Below are 19,507 nucleotides of genomic sequence, written 5' to 3'. Positions count from 1 at the left end.
CAGGGCCCATGGGGCGCCGGTAAAAGTTAATGCACTATAAAGTGAATAGGGTGCCATTTGAGCCTCAAACGTATTTGGTGGACCAAGCCAAGGCCACTCGTCTACCAACAACAATGGTGCTGACAGGTGAGCAGAACTCACAGCTCCTGACTTGGTGGGATTCCCTTAAAATGAAGGTTGTTTACACTAGCCCTAATACAATCAGACATCGGGACAAAGGACCAATAGGTACAGCTTCTTTACAGAATTGCCTTGTCTTCAAAAGAAGCAATTATCAGAGACTACGTGGAAACAGACCGGTGAATTTTGAGAGGGGCAGGATTTAATAGCCGAGAAGTAGAAATGCAGGCTGGCCAGATGAAATGAGAGATGGCGAGAGGTGAGAATAATTGGGCGAGAGACGAGGGATGCAGAAGAGAGAAGGTTTTTTTCCCTCCACTGTCCAAGTCCATCTCCCTAATTAGCATAAGCAGGGGAATTGCCTGCAGTGCACTTCTTGAAAAAAACGAGCCGTTGCCTAAAGAAGAGAATAATTGACTGAAGTCTCTTATCCTCTGTAGCTAATTGTCATAGCAGTGGGGAAGGTCTGCACAACAATGGGGAAGTGATCAGAGAAATTCGGCAAAGACAAAACCTTTGTTAGCCCCGATCATGACCTGTCTTAACTAAAACAATGCAACTTTAACTCATTTTGCCATTGTATTCTCAGGGGCAAGCAGCATCACAGAGTCTCGCTAAACAGTGTTGAGGTTCAACGTGATGTACTTATTCTGTTTTGAATTTTGGATGTAAAATAGCATGTTTTTCAAACCAGCAAAGCTAATGCAACCAGCCTGGGTTGTGTTCTTATACCTTGCACGGTCGTGGTTCAATTTCAGCTATTCCCATATCGGGCTTGGTTTATATGAACTGAGCAACGGTTTCCTGGAAATCACGCGTACTCCCCAAAACAATAGAAGAACAGCAATCCAGGTAGGTCGACTCCATCATTTAAAAAATGACGGCGGGTGTGCACACTGTCAACGCATATTCAACTGAGGCGACCACTTGGCCACACAGAAGTCAGCCATATCTCAACTCTGCCTTTGTTGTGCAGAGCCTTAGGGTGGTTTATGCTGGTCGAAACAATTGGTGCCTCAAGGGAGACAGCAGGAGCAAACCACTACCACTGCAGGGGAGGATGCATCTGGCAAAATGGCAAGGGAAGATGTGGATGACATGACGAAGTACAAGGACATCGTGGATAAAGTGTGATATACACCCAGCTATAACCTGTGGGAGAGCAATAAGGGCCACGGACCCCCCCCCCCACAAACCCCCAAACCAGGCTGTGGACGACGACTATGGAATGGGCCTTTGGGCTTGTGCACATTGACATTACCCCAAGCGGTGGAGAACACCTGAATGGGACAGTGAGGAACATCTTGAAGAAGCCACTGGGTATCTCATTGAATTCGTCGTATAAGATAAAGGAAAAGTTCAACTGGAACAGAGAGAGGAATCTGAAAGGAGGAATAGCAGTCTACAATGTGGGGGTTGGAAATATCCATTCATATAAGGAGGTGGATGTGAAAACCACTGGAGGGGACTATTCCAACGATGATGTTGCCAGAGCTAGATGGTACCATATATATTGGTACCTAGATGGAAATCTGTATTGCCAAATCTCATGAGCAAATGGCTTATCACACCACTGAGAGGGACCAGTCCAACAACGTAACTCGAACTGTAATCATAGAGATGAATGAAAAGAACATGTTCAGCCGACATGTTCCGCCTGGTGATTAATTATCGGCTGACATTTTTAATCTCCACGATTACAGTTCACTTCGGCTTTACAATTCACATGAATTGATATACAGTATAGTAACGTAGCACCACACTAACATCGTCTAATAAAACATCTGGTTACAAAACTGAATCTATGACATATGTAATGGTTAGTAATGCCCTGTCTCTGTTACCATACTTGTACGTGTAATCTAATAGACAGAACGGATACTTGGTTTTCTCTGTAACCAGGAGTGATGGTACAACTCGGAGCGGGCTAGGTATCACTGTGCCAAGCTCATTTGATCTCAAAATAACTCCCTGTCTGAATCTATGACATGGACAGACATTGGATAGGAGACAAAGTGTGACAGATACTGTTTAACACCCCTTAAATGTAAAGTCCCCATATTTGGGGACTCTAATTGTTTTTTTTTTTATTCAATTCAGTCTGGTATGAGAAAAGTAGCCCCTATCTGGAAAAGCAGGGTGTCTGCGGAAAGTGGAGTATCTTGGCTATCGATCTGCGCCTTAAAATCATTGGTGTGACTTACTACCATATATGTGCATACAAATGTATAAGGGCAGGCCAAGCCGATGACCTCACTTCAAGATGGCTGCCACCTACATTTTGGTTAGTTTTGTGAAGCATAATCAAAATAAACATGGAATACGTTGATTCACACTGAAAGCCGGGACTCCACAGATCATGAGGATCTTATTTGTCTGCCTGTGACCTACCGTTATTGGTCATCAAGCCTGAGAGTTAAAATGTTCATTTAACACAACGTTTTCACCAAACATCTTACACGGTAAGCTTTGATTTGGTCTGTGTTTGAGCTACAGCTACAAGGTTTGGTATGAAATGAATCCTTAAGTTGGTAGGAACAAATCTAGCCTTATTGCTGGATGTTATCTGTTATCTGATGATAACAGTGTGACATAATGGCAACATCGAATGTCCATCCAGTGACTATCTTTGCGCATGACAAAATATGATGAAAACACTTGGATATCCCCGGTATGTCCCACGACACTACCACAATGTTTGAGAGAGGTCGGTGTTGTAGAGATGTAGTTTTTAATAGTGAACAATAACTTTTAGCCAAATCCAGTGTGCAATTACCACATTCGGACACATTTGGAGAGGTTGAAAGGACACTTGAATGTACCCTGTATAACCCATAACAACACCACAATGTTTGACTGAGGTTGATATGGAAGAAATTGTGTTTTTATACTGAACAAATAGCATTTAGGGATTGCAAATATGTAATAGCACTGGAATGACCTAATTTACAGACATGTGTCACTTTGGAGAGGTTTAGGGACACTTGGAAATGTCCCGTGAACACACCTGACACCACTTGCTAAAACATCTGCCCATTTCTAGTTGTTAGGTCAATCAATCCCATTTTTTTTGATATTGTTCACATGTTGTGGAAGCCCTCTGATGTGTTTCCAGCTCTGGGAATCAATCATTTTCTTAAAGCTTGTCAATGAAGGATTACTTTCAAAATTAAAAAGGTTATTTTGTGTGACCCTGATCTTGTGTATTCTGAACTATGTAACTCCTATCTATCTCCTGATAATTTCCTCCCAGATGTCTTCTTTTCAAACATACCAAGTTTTGGCACGTCAGAATCAGGTAATTACACACGAACAGCAGTTACTTTTGGGTATGCCTCTTTATGATGAAATGTACATTTTGCCATGACATCCAAGTTAGTCTACACAAAAGATAATGATAAAGGTGTCTTCCAAAATTATTTTAGGGAAAAACTTTATTATTAAGTGATAGTAATTTGGGTGAACTCTCCCTTTTATAGTTCATAAGCACTGTGGGAGGAGAGGGATTTGAAAGGGTAACAGAGGGGAATAGTTGAACTACATTGATTTTTTTTTATTTGCTGTCTGTTCCTCAAATTGCACCCTATTCCCTTGATAGTGCACTACTTTTGGGAATAGGGTGCCATTTGGAATTCAAACACGGTTCTTCATCCTCTGTTAAAAGACGCCAGTGAATTAAATACTGGTTTATAAACAGGGTTGGGCGGGATTACTTGTAATTAGTTACTGATTACAGTTACATGAAAAATAAAGTAATCAGTAACATAATCCTCCGGATTACTCAAAACGAGTAACGTAATGACTTTGAACACCCAGGCACATAAAAAAACAAGAAACCCGCACACTGCTCTTGCTAGTATCACTGCTCTTTATCAGACTTTACGCATCAGAGCTGTTGTGATTGTTTGTAATTTGCACCCCTCATGTTGACATTGCTCTACCCACATCTGTATTACGCATCAGATGAGGTTGGAGTTGAGGGAAAATGAACATGTTACCAAATAGTACAATGTACATACATATGTACATAGAATATATAAGTGTTCTCATAAAGTGTGTACACAATGCATTAAACAGGTCTGTAAAACCACACAACCAGGACATCGACCTATCAAGTGAGTTTTCAAAAATCATTGGGTACAGTGCAAGAAAGAACGTCAGAGTAATGAAAGCTCAGTTTTTTGTACATTTTATTTAGAGACATCACATTTAGAAATATCACAGTAAGATAATTCATGTGGGACTAATTCACCACCTGAGGTATTTAACTCTAAATGTCGCCTAATTATTGCTGATCGTTTGCCATGTAATTGACAGGCCTATATATAACAGCACATGTCATGTATAGGCCTATATCTAACAGCACATGTCATGTATAGGCCTATATCTAACAGCACATGTCATGTATAGGCCTATATCTAACAGCACATGTCATGTATAGGCCTATATCTAACAGCACATGTCATGTATAGGCCTATATCTAACAGCACATGTCATGTATAGGCCTATATCTAACAGCACATGTCATGTATAGGCCTATATCTAACAGCACATGTCATGTATAGGCCAATATCTAACAGCACATGTCATGTATAGGCCTATATCTAACAGCACATGTCATGTATAGGCCTATATCTAACAGCACATGTCATGTATAGGCCTATATCTAACAGCACATGTCATGTATAGGCCTATATCTAACAGCACATGTCATGTATAGGCCTATATCTAACAGCACATGTCATGTATAGGCCTATATCTAACAGCACATGTCATGTATAGGCCTATATCTAACAGCACATGTCATGTATAGGCCTATATCTAACAGCACATGTCATGTATAGGCCTATATCTAACAGCACATGTCATGTATAGGCCTATATCTAACAGCACATGTCATGTATAGGCCTATATCTAACAGCACATGTCATGTATAGGCCTATATCTAACAGCACATGTCATGTATAGGCCTATATCTAACAGCACATGTCATGTATAGGCCTATATCTAACAGCACATGTCATGTATAGGCCTATATCTAACAGCACATGTCACGTATAGGCCTATATCTAACAGTACATGTCACATATAGGCCTATATCTAACAGCACATGTCATGTATAGGCCTATATCTAACAGCACATGTCATGTATAGGCCTATATCTAACAGCACATGTCATGTATAGGCCTATATCTAACAGCACATGTCATGTATAGGCCTATATCTAACAGCACATGTCATGTATAGGCCTATATCTAACAGTACATGTCACATATAGGCCTATATCTAACAGCACATGTCATGTATAGGCCTATGCACTCAGAGTGAATGGCTGACATGAGTGCCCCTTCGTTCAATATAAGAGTTGATGAATAAAATGTCAACCTACAGAGAAGCATCTTCTTTTCAACATTAACAACTGTTATAACTGTTTTTCCCACATTCACGGTTTGACATTCTGCGCAATCAGAAAGTGCACTGTGAATACACTACAAAGCAGTAGGCAGAACTCGATGGAGTCCAGACAACTGCATGACTGACCAGTGGGCCAGGTTGAAATGGTTTGGCAGTCTTACAGACACATTCAATCAACTGGAAACCAAAAAGAAGCCATCCACCCTTGAGGGCGATCAACTGGACAACATTTGGCTGAGTTGAGTGCATGTGAGACGAGTTGAGTGCATGTGAGACGAGTTGAGTGCATGTGAGACGAGTTGAGTGCATGTGCGACGAGTTGAGTGCATGTGAGACGAGTTGAGTGCATGTGAGACGAGTTGAGTGCATGTGAGACGAGTTGAGTGCATGTGAGACGAGTTGAGTGCATGTGAGACGAGTTGAGTGCATGTGAGACGAGTTGAGTGCATGTGAGACGAGTTGAGTGCATGTGAGACGAGTTGAGTGCATGTGAGACGAGTTGAGTGCATGTGCGACGTCCTGAGGCTGTGTGAAATGACAGCAAGGCTGTCAAAGTGGTATCAAATGTTCTTATTAATATTAGTTGAAGTAATACTAAACGTAATCAGCTGTTTAACATTTTTGAAGTCATCCGAGCTGATTACAATTAGGTAATCCATGTTGCATGTAATTTGTTACTACCCAATACTGTTTATAAACAGCTTTAACTTTATTCCAACCACTTTAAATCTGACATTGACACAAAGCCTGACAGAAAATTCCTAACTGCTTTGAGTTCTCTAGGTATGCAAAGACATTATGAAGAAATAAACGCAGCGTGCTATGAACCATGGGATTTGGGGATTTTTCTCACCAGAATGACTCGAAATTAAGGCACACAAGTGAGTCACGCAACCAAGATGAAAATCTAAGACATAACCGTCAAGCTGTTGTTAAATGGTTCACAATGAACATTTTGTGACACTTTAATCCTGTAACGTCAACAGTTACACGCTCTGTCTCTAAAGATTACATTCAGGCCATTGTTCGGATGTTAAAATGGGCTGACAGTGCAACAACAATCCTGCTTAGGATACATTAGACTGTGTCAGTATGTTGGTATCCTGCAATAGGTTCACAGTGAAACACTGATCAAGGAAGTGGATGGACGGCGAGTGATGTAACAATGTATTCATGGGTCTCATACGCTACCTATATAGATGAGCGTGATGGCAATGTAAGAACAACATTCGGTTTACTCTAATAGAGAAAGTAGCACCTTCCCCCGCGGTCCACGTGTGTTTTCACAGTGGATTATTTGATCTGCGACGATTAGGTTTGTCAACACAGGAAATGGCGTAACTGCCTGTGCTTTGAGTTTCCATTCAACTTTCAGCTGATCTAAATGTCAAGGAAAAGGTTGCGTATGATTTACAGCTCAGGGGCCCTTGTATGGTGCAGTGCACCTTCTGATTGATTCAGTGGTGCGTGTGTGTGTGCTCTGTGAATCCCTGAGTTTGCCTGCTCTGACAGCGCCTCAGGCTGACCCCAAGAGAGAAGACCAGGTGTGTGTGTGTGTATGCGTGTGTGTGTGTGTGTGTGTGTGTGTGTCCGTGTGTGTGAGGGCCTTGGTCTGACAGACAGTGAGACAGGATGGCAGGCAGGCTGTTTGACGGGAAGACAAGGATTTTAACGGTCCGGCCACGACTGAGCGGCAGAGATTCAATCAATCATAGAATTGAGATGGCAACCAGCCAGCCACTAGGCCAGATGTTACAACACGAGGTAGTGGTGCACCTATTCCAGTCCACTCACGGTCCACCTTCTCTAGTATATAAAATGGTTAAAAGTGAATACTTTTTATCAGTAGGAGTCATCAGAAATGGTGTCTTCTTAGTTTGAATTATTTGGCCCTTGCTGTTCCAGTAACAATACCACATTATCTGAGCTTGGCTCAGGTGTGAATTACCTGTTAGGTGCTAGTTTGTAGAGTGTGAATGACAGACAGATCTGGTGCTAACCCAGCAGTACAGGTGTGAGAAGCTATAGGGCAGGGGTCAGCAACAGACGGCCGGCCCAAAACCATCCAGCGAGTTATTTTTTTGGGGCCACCCCAAAGTTTTTAGTAAAACAAAATTGGGGGCCATTTTAGTTTTGGGTAAAAAAAGACTTAAATCAACAGGAATTGAGCAAAAAAAATGTGTTTTATTTAAGAAAGTATTTCCACGAATCGACACGATCGTGTCTCACTGTATTCAAGGTATGAAATTATTGATATTTTCAAATACAAATCTCTTTTTGGGCTTAGTTGTGGTCAATTTGCAGTGTACAAATTACTATAATTATGTTGCGCCCGGATCATCCGCTCCTACAAAAATGTCCCGCGGCTTAATCTAGTTGCCTACCCCTGATATAGTGAGTCACCCATAGAGTAAGACATAAGACTCAACTTCGCCAATGTCCATTCTAAAACGGGTTGTATCCATCTAGAGTCCTCCATCTGTATCTATGGGGTCACCTGACTCACCCATCATCCTGCCCATCAGAGCCTGCTGTGGCATCAGGTTGTCGTCCAGGCCCTCTATGCCTCCGTACAGGGAGTGGGAGATACGACGCTCCCGGTCGTCCAGCAGGGAGGAGTTCAGGAGGGTCTGCTCCGGTCCCAGGGGGCTCCCAGGGGCCTCCAGCTACATACAGAAGGGTGAGAAGACGGGTACAGTCAATACATGACATATTGGAAGAAACAATCCTTATTATAGTGGGAAGGTGTCGTATGAGACGAAATTCTCCCTTTGGTACATTGGGATTAAATCTTGAATCTTAAATCTCTATAGAGTTTGAACTAGCTCAATGCCACAACCCCATTATTGCCCTTTCACGCTCACAGTAGGATAGCAGCAACAATGACAGTTTCATTTATAGATAACAATAATCCCCTCCGTGAGGGACAGGCAGACCGGTAGAGGCAGGCTAGCCTGGTGCTAACATTAGCCGCAGCACCACCACAACCACGGCTAGCGAGATAAATGACCATGGATTTCCAATAGCAGTTAAGACCCCGGATGTCAACATTCCCCCCACAGGAGAGCAGCAGCACAGTGACATTTCCCTCCGGTGTCTATCGGACACACTGCTGTTTAATGGACAAACAGGCCATTTGCTGACTATGTCACCTTTAAACACACATGACTGAGGAGGAAGTGGGGTTAAATGTATATGGACCATAGAATTCCATCGTATCAGTAGAAATGACAGGATCTCTATGGTGTGGATGGATCTCTATTGTTTGCACTTAGAATCTCCTATATCATTGATTTGAAGTATAGGGACTGCTTCCTTGAGCAATTATGCCTAGTCCAAGACTAAGACGTATTCTCAATGGAGATTCTCCATTGAAATAGCATTTGTTTTGTCCAGAATTTAGGTCTGGGAAAACCAACCCTTTAGTGGTGTTGGAAACTTACTTGAGCCCATTTGAATGACATGAGCCTGTTTATCTGCATAAGCAGCTTCTTAGTAGCAATAACCTGATATTGGTTAGGATGTTTGCATTATTGCAGAGACAAGGGGAAGGACAGAACGTGTCCGTCCGTCCAGACATGTTCTTGCATTTCTGTATATGATTATTTCTAAGAAAGTAGGTAAAGGGCAACAGTTGAGTCTCAGCTCCTGATAAACGAGCCTAGTCTCTGTGGAACTAGGGCAAGGAGCGATGTGGAACTCAACATCGCGGTGGTGGTGAGGACAACAGTTGGAGAAGAAAAAAAACTAACTCTGGGAGAGGGGTCCACCTAACAACACTAACTGAATACTTCACACAAAACACACATCCCTGACCAAGAAGGTTCTGGGCTCAGGCTAGGCCAAACCACCATTAGAGGAACAATTCTTGTCCAGCAACGGAGAATGACTGTTTATCTTAGACATACAAGGAGATGACTCCGCCTAGTCAGATATTATAAATATGGCCTTGTTTTAGTTGTCAAATCATATCAAATGTATCAAAGTGCTAATACAGAAACCCAGCCTAAAACCCCAAAGAGCAAGCAATGCAGATGCACAGTGGCTAGGAAAAACTCCCTAGATGGTAGGAACCAGGCTCTGAGGGGTGGCCAGTCCTCTTCTGGTTGTGTCGGGGGGAGATTATAGCAGTACATGGCCATTAAGAACAGACCGTTGTTCAAGATGTTCAAACATTCATAGATGACCAGCAGGGTCAAATAATAATCACAGTGGTTGTAGAGGGTACACCAAATCAGCAACTCAGGAGTAAATATCAGTTGGCTTATCATAGTCGAGCATTCAGAGGTCGAGACAGCAGGTGTGGTAGAGAGGGAGGGAGAGAGAGAGATGTACACTACCGTTCAAACGTTTGGGGTCATTTAAAATGTCCTTGTTTTTGAAAGAAAAGCTCATTTTTTGTCCATTAAAATAACATAAAATTGATCAGAAATACAATGTAGACATGGTTAATGTTGTAAATGACTATTGTAGCTGGAAACGGCAGATTTATTATGGAATATCTACATTGGCGTACAGAGGCCCATTATTATCAGCAACCATCACTCCTGGATTCCAATGGCATGTTGTGTTAGCTAATCCAAGTTTATCATTTTAAAAGGCTAATTGATCATTAGAAAACTATTTTTGCAATCATGTTAGCACATCTGAAAACTGTTGAACTAATTAAAGCAGCATTAAAACTGGCCTTTTTAAGACTAGCAGAGTATCTGTGGCATCAGCATTTGTGGGTTTGATTACAGTCTCAAAATGGCCAGAAACAAAGCACTTTCTTCTGAAACTCGTCAGTCTATTCTTGTCCTGAGAAATTAAGGCTATTCCATGCAAGAAATTGAAAAGAAACTGAAGATCTCGTACAGCACTGTGTACTACTCCCTTCACAGAACAGCTCAAACGGTCTCTAACCAGAATCGAAAGAGGCGTAGGAGGCCCCGGTGCACAACTGAGCAAGAGGACAAGTTCATTAGAGTGTCTAGTTTGAGAAATAGACGCCTCACAAGTCAAATGGCAGCTTCATTAAATAGTACCCGCAAAACACCAGTCTAAACATCGACAGGTAAGAGGCGACTCCGAGATGCTGGCCTTCTAGGCAGAGTTCCTCTGTCCAGTGTCTGTGTTCTTTTGCCCATCTTAATCTTTACTTTTTATTGGCCAGTCAGATTTTTTTTCTTTGCAACTCTGCCTAGAAGGCCAGCATCCCGGAGTCGCCTCTTCACTGTTGACGTTGAGACCGGTGTACCTATGATACCTTTGTAGATATTCCATAAAATAAATCTGCCGTTTCCAGCTACAATAGTAATTTACAACATTAAAAATGTCTACACTGCATTTCTGATCAATTTGATGTCATTTGAATGGACCCCCCCCCCCAAAAAAAATTCATTTTCTTTCATAAACAAGGACATTTCTAAGTGACCCCAAACTTTGGAACGGTAGTGTGTGCTCTGTCCAACTGGATCAGCACCAGAACTTAGAGCCTATCATTAGTATAAGAATCGCCAACAACAGATGTGCGTCACGACATGAGGAAATGTAATCAGTGAATAATCAACCCACAGCCCCTTCATTTCATTTCCCAGGTGTTTGAGAGACGTGATAACACAGAGCGAGACCGGAGTGATACAGAAAGGTTCCGTTCTATTCGTGCAGAAACAGCTGAACAATCACCAAGCAGAGTACTGCCAGTAAAACCAGGGTAAGTGAGAATGACTCAGGCTGGAGACCTGGAGAAGGATTTCAAGAGAGCGGCCATTTGGCTTCCGACTGTTGGAAGTCAGCCTCTACTTTAAATGGATGTAGTTAATGAAACTGGCTGCAACAGAGAGCCTATCTAGCCTGCCTTAATAACAGCCAAGGAGATTTGCCATGCTGAGGTCAGTCAACAAATCACCACTCTACCCACTGCATATTCAGTCCTATAATTAAACTGGTGCAAGGCTGAACTCCATTGGGTCTGAATTGTGATGAGGGAAGAATCTGTCAGAATAGCCCTGTGGGGCGGGGTTTAATATTGAGGAAGTATTAGTTCAGATTCAGAATAAGGTTTGCCAATGATTACTGTCCTAAAAGAAGTAATCTCAGGAGGAGATGTCGAGGAAAGCGAGGGATGGTGTGAGGTGATGAGTGTCCGTGAAGCCGTGCCACCTGAACGGCTGTGCCCTTGGTAGACTTCTACTGTGGTTCATATATACAGCACCTTCAGAAAGTATTTTCCACATTCTGTTGTGTTACAGCCTGAATTTTAAATAGATTCAATTGAGATATGTCACTATACACCATCATGTCAAAGTGGAAAGTTGTTTTTTTAGAAAAGTTGACAAATTAATACATAACGTCTCGGGTCAATAGGCAGTCAAGCCTAAATACATTCACTCTGTGTGCAATAATAGTGTTCAACATGATTTTTGAATGACTACCACAGCTCTGTACTCCACACATACAATTATTAGTAAGGTCTCTCAGTCAAGCAGTGAATTTCAAACACAGATTCAACTACAAAGACCAGGGAGGTTTTCCAATGCATCACAAAGAAGGGCACCTACTGGTAGATTGGTAAAAATAAAACAAGCAGACATTGAATATCCCTTTGAGCATGCTGAAGTTAATAAATAGACGTCAAAGATGCAGGGGGGCTTCCTGACTCAGTTGCCGGAGATCAAGGAAACCGCTCAGGGATTTCACCAGAAGGCAAATAGTGACGTTAAAAATGGCTGTGTGAGAAAACTGAGGATGGATCAACAACATTGTACTTACTCCACAATACTAACCTAAATGACAAGGTGAAAAGAAGGAAGCCTGTACAGAATAAATATATTCCAAAACATGCATCCTGTTTGCAATAAGGCACCAAAGTAAAACTGCAAAACATTGTGGCAAAGAAATTAACTTCATATCCTGAATACAAAGCGTTATGTTTGGTGCAAATCCAACACTCACTGCACACAATGTTTCATATTTTCAAGCATGGTGGTGGCTGCATCATGTTATGAATATACTTGTCAACGGCAAGGACTGGGCAGTTTTTTTTCTATAAAAATAAACTGAATAGAGCTAAGCACAGACAAAACCCTAGAGGATAACTTGATTTAGTCTGCTTTCCAACAGACACTGGAAGACAAAATTCACCTTTCAGTAGGACAATAACCTATTTTTTTATTTTACCTTTATTTAATCATGTAGGCTAGTTGAGAACAAGTTCTCATTTATAACTGTGACCTGGCCAAGATTAAGCAAAGTAGTTCGACACATACAACAACACAGAATTACACATGGAATAAACAAACATACAGTCAATAACACAGTAGAAAAAGTCTATATACAGTGTGTGCAAATTAAGTAAGGCAATAAATAGGCCATAGTGGTGAAGTAATTAAAACATACCAATTAAACACTGGAGTGATAAGATGTGCAGAAGATGAATGTGCCAGAAGAGATACTGGGGTGCAAAGGAGCAAAATAAATAAATAAATAAATACAGTATGGGGATGAGGTAGTTGGATGGGCTATGTACAGGTGCAGTGACCTGTAAGCTGATCTGACAGCTGGTGGTAAAAGCTAGAGGGACATACGAGTCTCCAGCTTCAGTGATTTTTAGTATATGGGGCTTTGGTGACAAAACGGATGGCACTGTGATAGACTGCATCCAGTTTGCTGAGTAGAGTGTTGGAGGATATTTTGTAAATGACATCGCCTAAGTCGAGGATCGGTAGGATGGTCAGTTTTACGAGGGTATGTTTGGCAGAATGAGTGAAGGATGTTTTGTTGCGAAATAGGAAGCCAATTCTAGATGTAATTTTGGAATGGAGATGCTTAATGTGAGTATGGAAGGAGAGTTTAAAGTCTAGCCAGACACATAGGTAACCTAAAACACAAGGCCAAATATACACTGGAGTTGCTTACCGAGAAGACAGTGAATGTTACTGAGTGGCCTAGTTACAGTTTGACTTAAAATCAGCTTAAAATGAAATGGCAAGACTTGAAATTGTCTGTCTAGAAATGATCAACAACCAACTTTGACAAGAACTTGAAGACATTATCATAAGGTGAAAATGCTGTACGCTGCAGACGTACAGGACCGAGTTTGGGGAAACCCTAGGCAAGTTGACTGCGGTGGCGAGCTAAAAATGAGGTGTTTTAAAAGTTGGATCTTCTTGTCCTTTACGGCTTAAAAAAAAAAAAGTGTTCTCACACGATGACTTTGAACCTTCAAAGCAACTGGGGAACGTCCATGGCAGGTGATGCTGTCACCGTCGCCTGCGACTTCACTTCTGAGTGACAGGAACCACGAGCACCAAGTGTCAAACTCTTTCCAAGGAGTTCTGCGGGTTTTCGCTCCTCCCTTGCACTGCATTGATGAATTAAGGTCGATAATGAGTGAGGCACTCCTCTGACCTGGTTGTCTAGGTCTTCATTGAAAGGAAAAAAACTAAAACCAGCAGACTCTAGGCCCTCAGTGGAATGAGTTTGACACCCCTAACCAACACCAATCAGCCTACACCACTGCGCACACACCTGTTGTTACTATGACAACTAACATAGCCATGCCAGCAAATGACGGCTGTCTGAACACACACTAATCCGATTTGATCACTTGTAACTTGCCGTTTGGACAGTCATTATGGGTATTGTGTGTAGTTGGGTGAGAAAAAAATCTATTTAATCCCATTTGAATACAGGCTGTAACAGCAGAATGTGGAATAAGTCAAGGGGTACCGAAACATTCTGAAGACACTGTACATCACATACTCTGTGGACCGCGAGGGAAATGGATCAATGAAGTATAATTCCTCTTCTAAATAGACACCTAGAACCATACTGCTCGAGTCCAAGCCATCCTTTCAGCTGTCAGATATCGACCAGTCTCCCCTGTGTGTCTGTACCTCACTCAAGGCCAGTGCTCTCTGCTCTCACCCCTGGCTTCTCCACAGCACAGCATGCCCCGACTGCAACACACAGCTCAGCCCTTAGCCCCTGGCTTCTCCACAGCACAGCATGCCCCGACTGCAACACGCAGCTCAGCCCTTAGCCCCTGGCTTCTCCACAGCACAGCATGCCCCGACTGCAACACACAGCTCAGCCCTTAGTCCCTGGCTTCTCCACAGCACAGCATGCCCCGACTGCAACACACAGCTCAGCCCTTAGTCCCTGGCTTCTCCACAGCACAGCATGCCCCGACTGCAACACACAGCTCAGCCCTTAGTCCCTGGCTTCTCCACAGCACAGCATGCCCCGACTGCAACACACAGCTCAGCCCTTAGCCCCTGCTCTGCTTTCAATTACCAGCTGCGCCATGGGTATCTCAGGTCTGACATGTGCCGTAGCAAGAGGCAGAGGCAGGGATGGAGGCCTACAGTACAGTTCACACTACAAACAACACACTGCTGGAAAGTGGGCAGTGCAGTACACTAGATAGAGAAGTGATCAAGCCAGGAGAGTCTTGAGTATGTACCAATATCATGACACATTAGACCCCGGGGCATGGAGGCTAAGACGAGAGCATGCATACGTCCCAAATGGCACACTATTCCCTACATGGCACACTATTTTGGACCAGAGCCCCTGTTCAAAAGTAGTGCACTAAATAGGGAATAGGGTGCCATTTGGGACGCAGGTCATGTCGTGTGAACTGCTGTGACCCACCTGACTAACTGTTCTTTAAATCACATCCATAGCAGAGCTCTCCAGTCCAGAACGTGTCCCTGGCTTTGGAATTTAACGCGGGGACTACACGTGGGAGGGTGTATGTTAATGATAACTGAACAACTGTTTCAAGTGTTTTTGGAAAAACTTCAAATTTCAAGGCATCTTCGTGACGGGTTGTCAGTGGTCACAGAGTGACGGGTTGTCAGTGGTCACAGAGTGACGGGTTGTCAGTGGTCACAGAGTGACGGGTTGTCAGTGGTCACAGAGTGACGGATTGTCAGTGGTCACAGAGTGACGGGTTGTCAGTGGTCACAGAGTGACGGGTTGTCAGTGGTCACAGAGTGACGGGTTGTCAGTGGTCACAGAGTGACGGGTTGTCAGTGGTCACAGAGTGACGGGTTGTCAGTGGTCACAGAGTGACGGGTTGTCAGTGGTCACAGAGTGACGGGTTGTCAGTGGTCACAGAGTGACGGGTTGTCAGTGGTCACAGAGTGACGGGTTGTCAGTGGTCACAGAGTGACGGGTTGTCAGTGGTCACAGAGTGACGGGTTGTCAGTGGTCACAGAGTGACGGATTGTCAGTGGTCACAGAGTGACGGGTTGTCAGTGGTCACAGAGTGACGGGTTGTCAGTGGTCACAGAGTGACGGGTTGTCAGTGGTCACAGAGTGACGGATTGTCAGTGGTCACAGAGTGACGGGTTGTCAGTGGTCACAGAGTGACGGATTGTCAGTGGTCACAGAGTGACGGATTGTCAGTGGTCACAGAGTGACGGGTTGTCAGTGGTCACAGAGTGACGGATTGTCAGTGGTCACAGAGTGACGGGTTGTCAGTGGTCACAGAGTGACGGGTTGTCAGTGGTCACAGAGTGACGGGTTGTCAGTGGTCACACAGTGGTTGGAATGGAATAATAAGGAATGGTATCAAACGCATGGAAACCATGCTGGACACGGTTCCATTCATGCCGGTTCCAGCCATTACTATGAGCCCGTCCTGAGACTGGTGTTAGTCCAACAATCTCCACGGCTGTCCCAAAGGGAGGGTTAGGCTTACCTCACTGCGTTTGGTGACCCTCCTGGCCACTATCAGCTGAATCGTCCCGCGTTTGTTGCCCTCCACCGACATGGACTTCCTTAGCGTCTCCATGGCCTCCTGGTTGGTCTTGCCTATCAATGACTCGCCGTTCACCGCTATCAGCTGGTCGTTGACCCGCAGCCGTCTATCCTGTTAACACAGCATGTGACACGCAGAATCAGAACACCCACCATCAGGCTGTTCAACGCAATAGCACTGGTGCTGTTAACCTGGTCCCAGATCTGCTTGCGTCATCTTGCCAACTCCTTGTCACACCGAACAACGAGTGACACCCAGGCTACTTCATTCCCTAGAGAGTAGGCTCGAGTGCAAGAAACAGACTGGCACCAAGGTTACTGCACTATCAGTGGAATAACGAATAGCAGAGAAAGCAATGAAGTTCACTGTCAAATCAGAACAGATAGACAGAAGATGCCAATAGGCAGATTAGTATATAAACTCCAGAAAATACATCATTACTTATATGACCGTGAACATCGGAATCCTTATGAGAGGGGTAAGACTCACCTTGCAGGCAGCTCCTCCATTGATTATGGACTTGACGAAGATGCCTAGGTCAGCATGGTTCTCCTTGGAGCGGTTGCCCTTGACGCTGACCCCTAACCCGGCCGATCCCGAGTCACTCAGAGGGATCTCAAAGGTCAGGAACTCCCTGGTACCGTCAGGGGTCAACACCAGGTCATCCTCCTCAACCTTCTAGAAAGGAGAGTGAGCGAGGGAGGGAGAAAGGACGGTGTCACTGATCATTTCTGCTACTGTGAGATCTACTGATAGGCAAATACAAGATTAGTGTCCCAAATGGCACCCTATTCCCTCCATAATGTACTACTTTTAACCAGGGCATGGTCAAAATTTGTGCACTATACTATATACAAGTACCAGTCAAAAGTTTGTACATACCTACTCATTCAAGGGTTTTTCTTTATTTTTACTATTTTCTACATTGTAGAATAATAGTGAAGACATCAACACTATGATAAAACACATATAACATCATGTAGTAACCAAAAAGTGTTAAATAAATCAAAATATATTTAATATTCTTCAAAGTAGCCACCCTTTACTTTGTCACAACACAACTGATTGGCTCAAACGCATTAAGGAAAGAAATTAATTGAAATGCTTTCCAGGTGACTACCTCATGAAGCGGGCTGAGAGAATGCCAAGAGTGTGCAAAGCTGCCACAGAGGCAAAAGGGGACTTTGATACTTTGAAGAATCAAAAATATATTTGGATTTGTTTAACACTTTTTGGGTCACTCCATGATTCCATGTGTGTTATTTCATAGTGTTGATGTCTTTGCTATTATTCTACAAAGAAAATAGTAAAAAGAAAAGAAAAACCTATGAATGAGAAGTTTTGTCCAAATTGGGACGCAGCGATGCCGACGCTCTTCAGAATCAGGAGCTATGGGATGACCAGCTCACATCTATGAGTTTAGTTACAGATGAGGCAAAGGTTGGATACACTGTCTGTCATAGAGATCCTACAAGTCAGTGTTCTGAATGTTGCAGAGCCAACATTGACATTGTGACTAAACACATTGTCAGAAGAATGGAGTATCTGATCACAGTAAGTATGACTAGTCACTTTACCCCTACCTATATGTACTGTACGCATCTACCTCAAATACCTCGTACCCCTGCACGGCGACTGGGGTACCCTGTGTACAGTGGGGCAAAACCGCCCGGGAAACGAAGGAGTGGCTTCGTAAGAAGCATTTCAAGGTCCTGGAGTGGCCTAGCCAGTCTCCAGATCTCAACCCCATAGAAAATCTTTGGAGGGAGTTGAAAGTCTGTGTTGCCCAGCAACAGCCCCAAAACGTCACTGCTCTAGAGCAGGAGATCTGCATGGAGGAATGGGCCAAAATACCAGCAACAGTGTGTGAAAACCTTGTGAAGACTTACAGAAAACGTTTGACCTCTGTCATTGCCAACAAAGGGTATATAACAAAGTATTGAGATACATTTTTGTTATTGACCAAATACTTATTTTCCATCATAATTTGCAAATAAATTCATAAACAATCATACAATGTGATTTTCTGGATTTTTTTTCTCAGTTTGTCTGTCATAGTTGAAGTGTTCCTATGATGAAAATTACAGGCCTCTCATCTTATTAAGTGGGAGAACTTGCACAATTGGTGGCTGACTAAATTTCTTTTGCCCCACTGTATATAGCCTAGTTATCGTTACTAATTTTATATTTATTCCTCGTGTTATTATTTTTCAATATTTTTTTATGCATTTTTGGGAAGTAAGCATTAGATAAATCCATTTTGATTTGATTCGGTGATCACCGCGCAGGCCCCCAAAACACACTAGAATGTATACAATTAAGAGCATTATCCACACACAGAAGCAGACACATACAGTATATCAGAAAATGCAACAGGTGCCTGAGCCTCATTGAATAACAAAAAGCTATTCTCTCTGCCTTGTCAATTGACAGCTGTCCTCTGAATAAATCTGCACACTAAACTACTAGCAATTATGTGCATGTGTAATGAATGCAGTCATAATCAAGCTCAGTGTCATACATTCATTAGCTCCCATTGTTTGCAGAGAGAGATTGAATTACTTTGTGGAGAGACCGAAGGAGAGAGAGCGGGCGGCGGAATAGAGAGAAAGAGAGAGAAGAGAAAAAAAAGAGACAGGGAGAGAGAGGCAGTGCGAGCGATAGAGGGAGAGGATGAATCCATGTGGAACACAATTGCAGAACTGCCTTCTCTTCCCCTTCTCTCCTCAGCAACCCAGGCTGCAGGGTGCTTTGTATTCCACAGAGTGAATAAAATGGCTCCTCCACTCCCATCCCCGATCTCAACCACTACAGCCCTGGCTCCCTACACACCCCTGGCCTACCTCACGCCCCCGATCTCAACCCCTACAGCCCTGGCTCCCTACACACCCCTGGCCTACCTCACGCCCCCCGATCTCAACCCCTACAGCCCTGGCTCCCTACACACCCCTGGCCTACCTCACGCCCCCCATTCTCAACCCCTACAGCCCTGGCTCCCTACACACCCCTGGCTCCCTACACACCCCTGGCCTACCTCACGCCCCCGATCTCAACCCCTACAGCCCTGGCTCCCTACACACCCCTGGCCTACCTCACGCCCCCGATCTCAACCCCTACAGCTCTGGCTCCCTACACACCCCTGGCCTACCTCACGCCCCCGATCTCAACCCCTACAGCCCTGGCTCCCTACAAACCCCTGGCCTACCTCACGCCCCCGAT

The 19,507-nt window shown here is 43.7% G+C and overlaps 1 protein-coding gene across 1 annotated transcript in view; it reads right to left on the bottom strand.

Moving 5' to 3' along the window:
* LOC135514833 (partitioning defective 3 homolog) overlaps positions 1 to 19,507 on the bottom strand; it is a 250,086-nt gene that overhangs the window by 79,426 nt on the left and 151,153 nt on the right. Inside the window, 3 exon segments of the mRNA XM_064938485.1 lie at positions 8,042 to 8,201; positions 16,229 to 16,399; positions 16,778 to 16,966. Coding sequence (XP_064794557.1) covers positions 8,042 to 8,201; positions 16,229 to 16,399; positions 16,778 to 16,966 — 520 coding nt within the window.

This window comes from Oncorhynchus masou, chromosome 3 (assembly GCF_036934945.1).
Source record: "Oncorhynchus masou masou isolate Uvic2021 chromosome 3, UVic_Omas_1.1, whole genome shotgun sequence".
NCBI lineage: Eukaryota > Metazoa > Chordata > Actinopteri > Salmoniformes > Salmonidae > Oncorhynchus > Oncorhynchus masou.
Note: the sequence above shows the minus strand (reverse complement) of the source record. Positions and strands in the feature narration are given on the sequence as shown.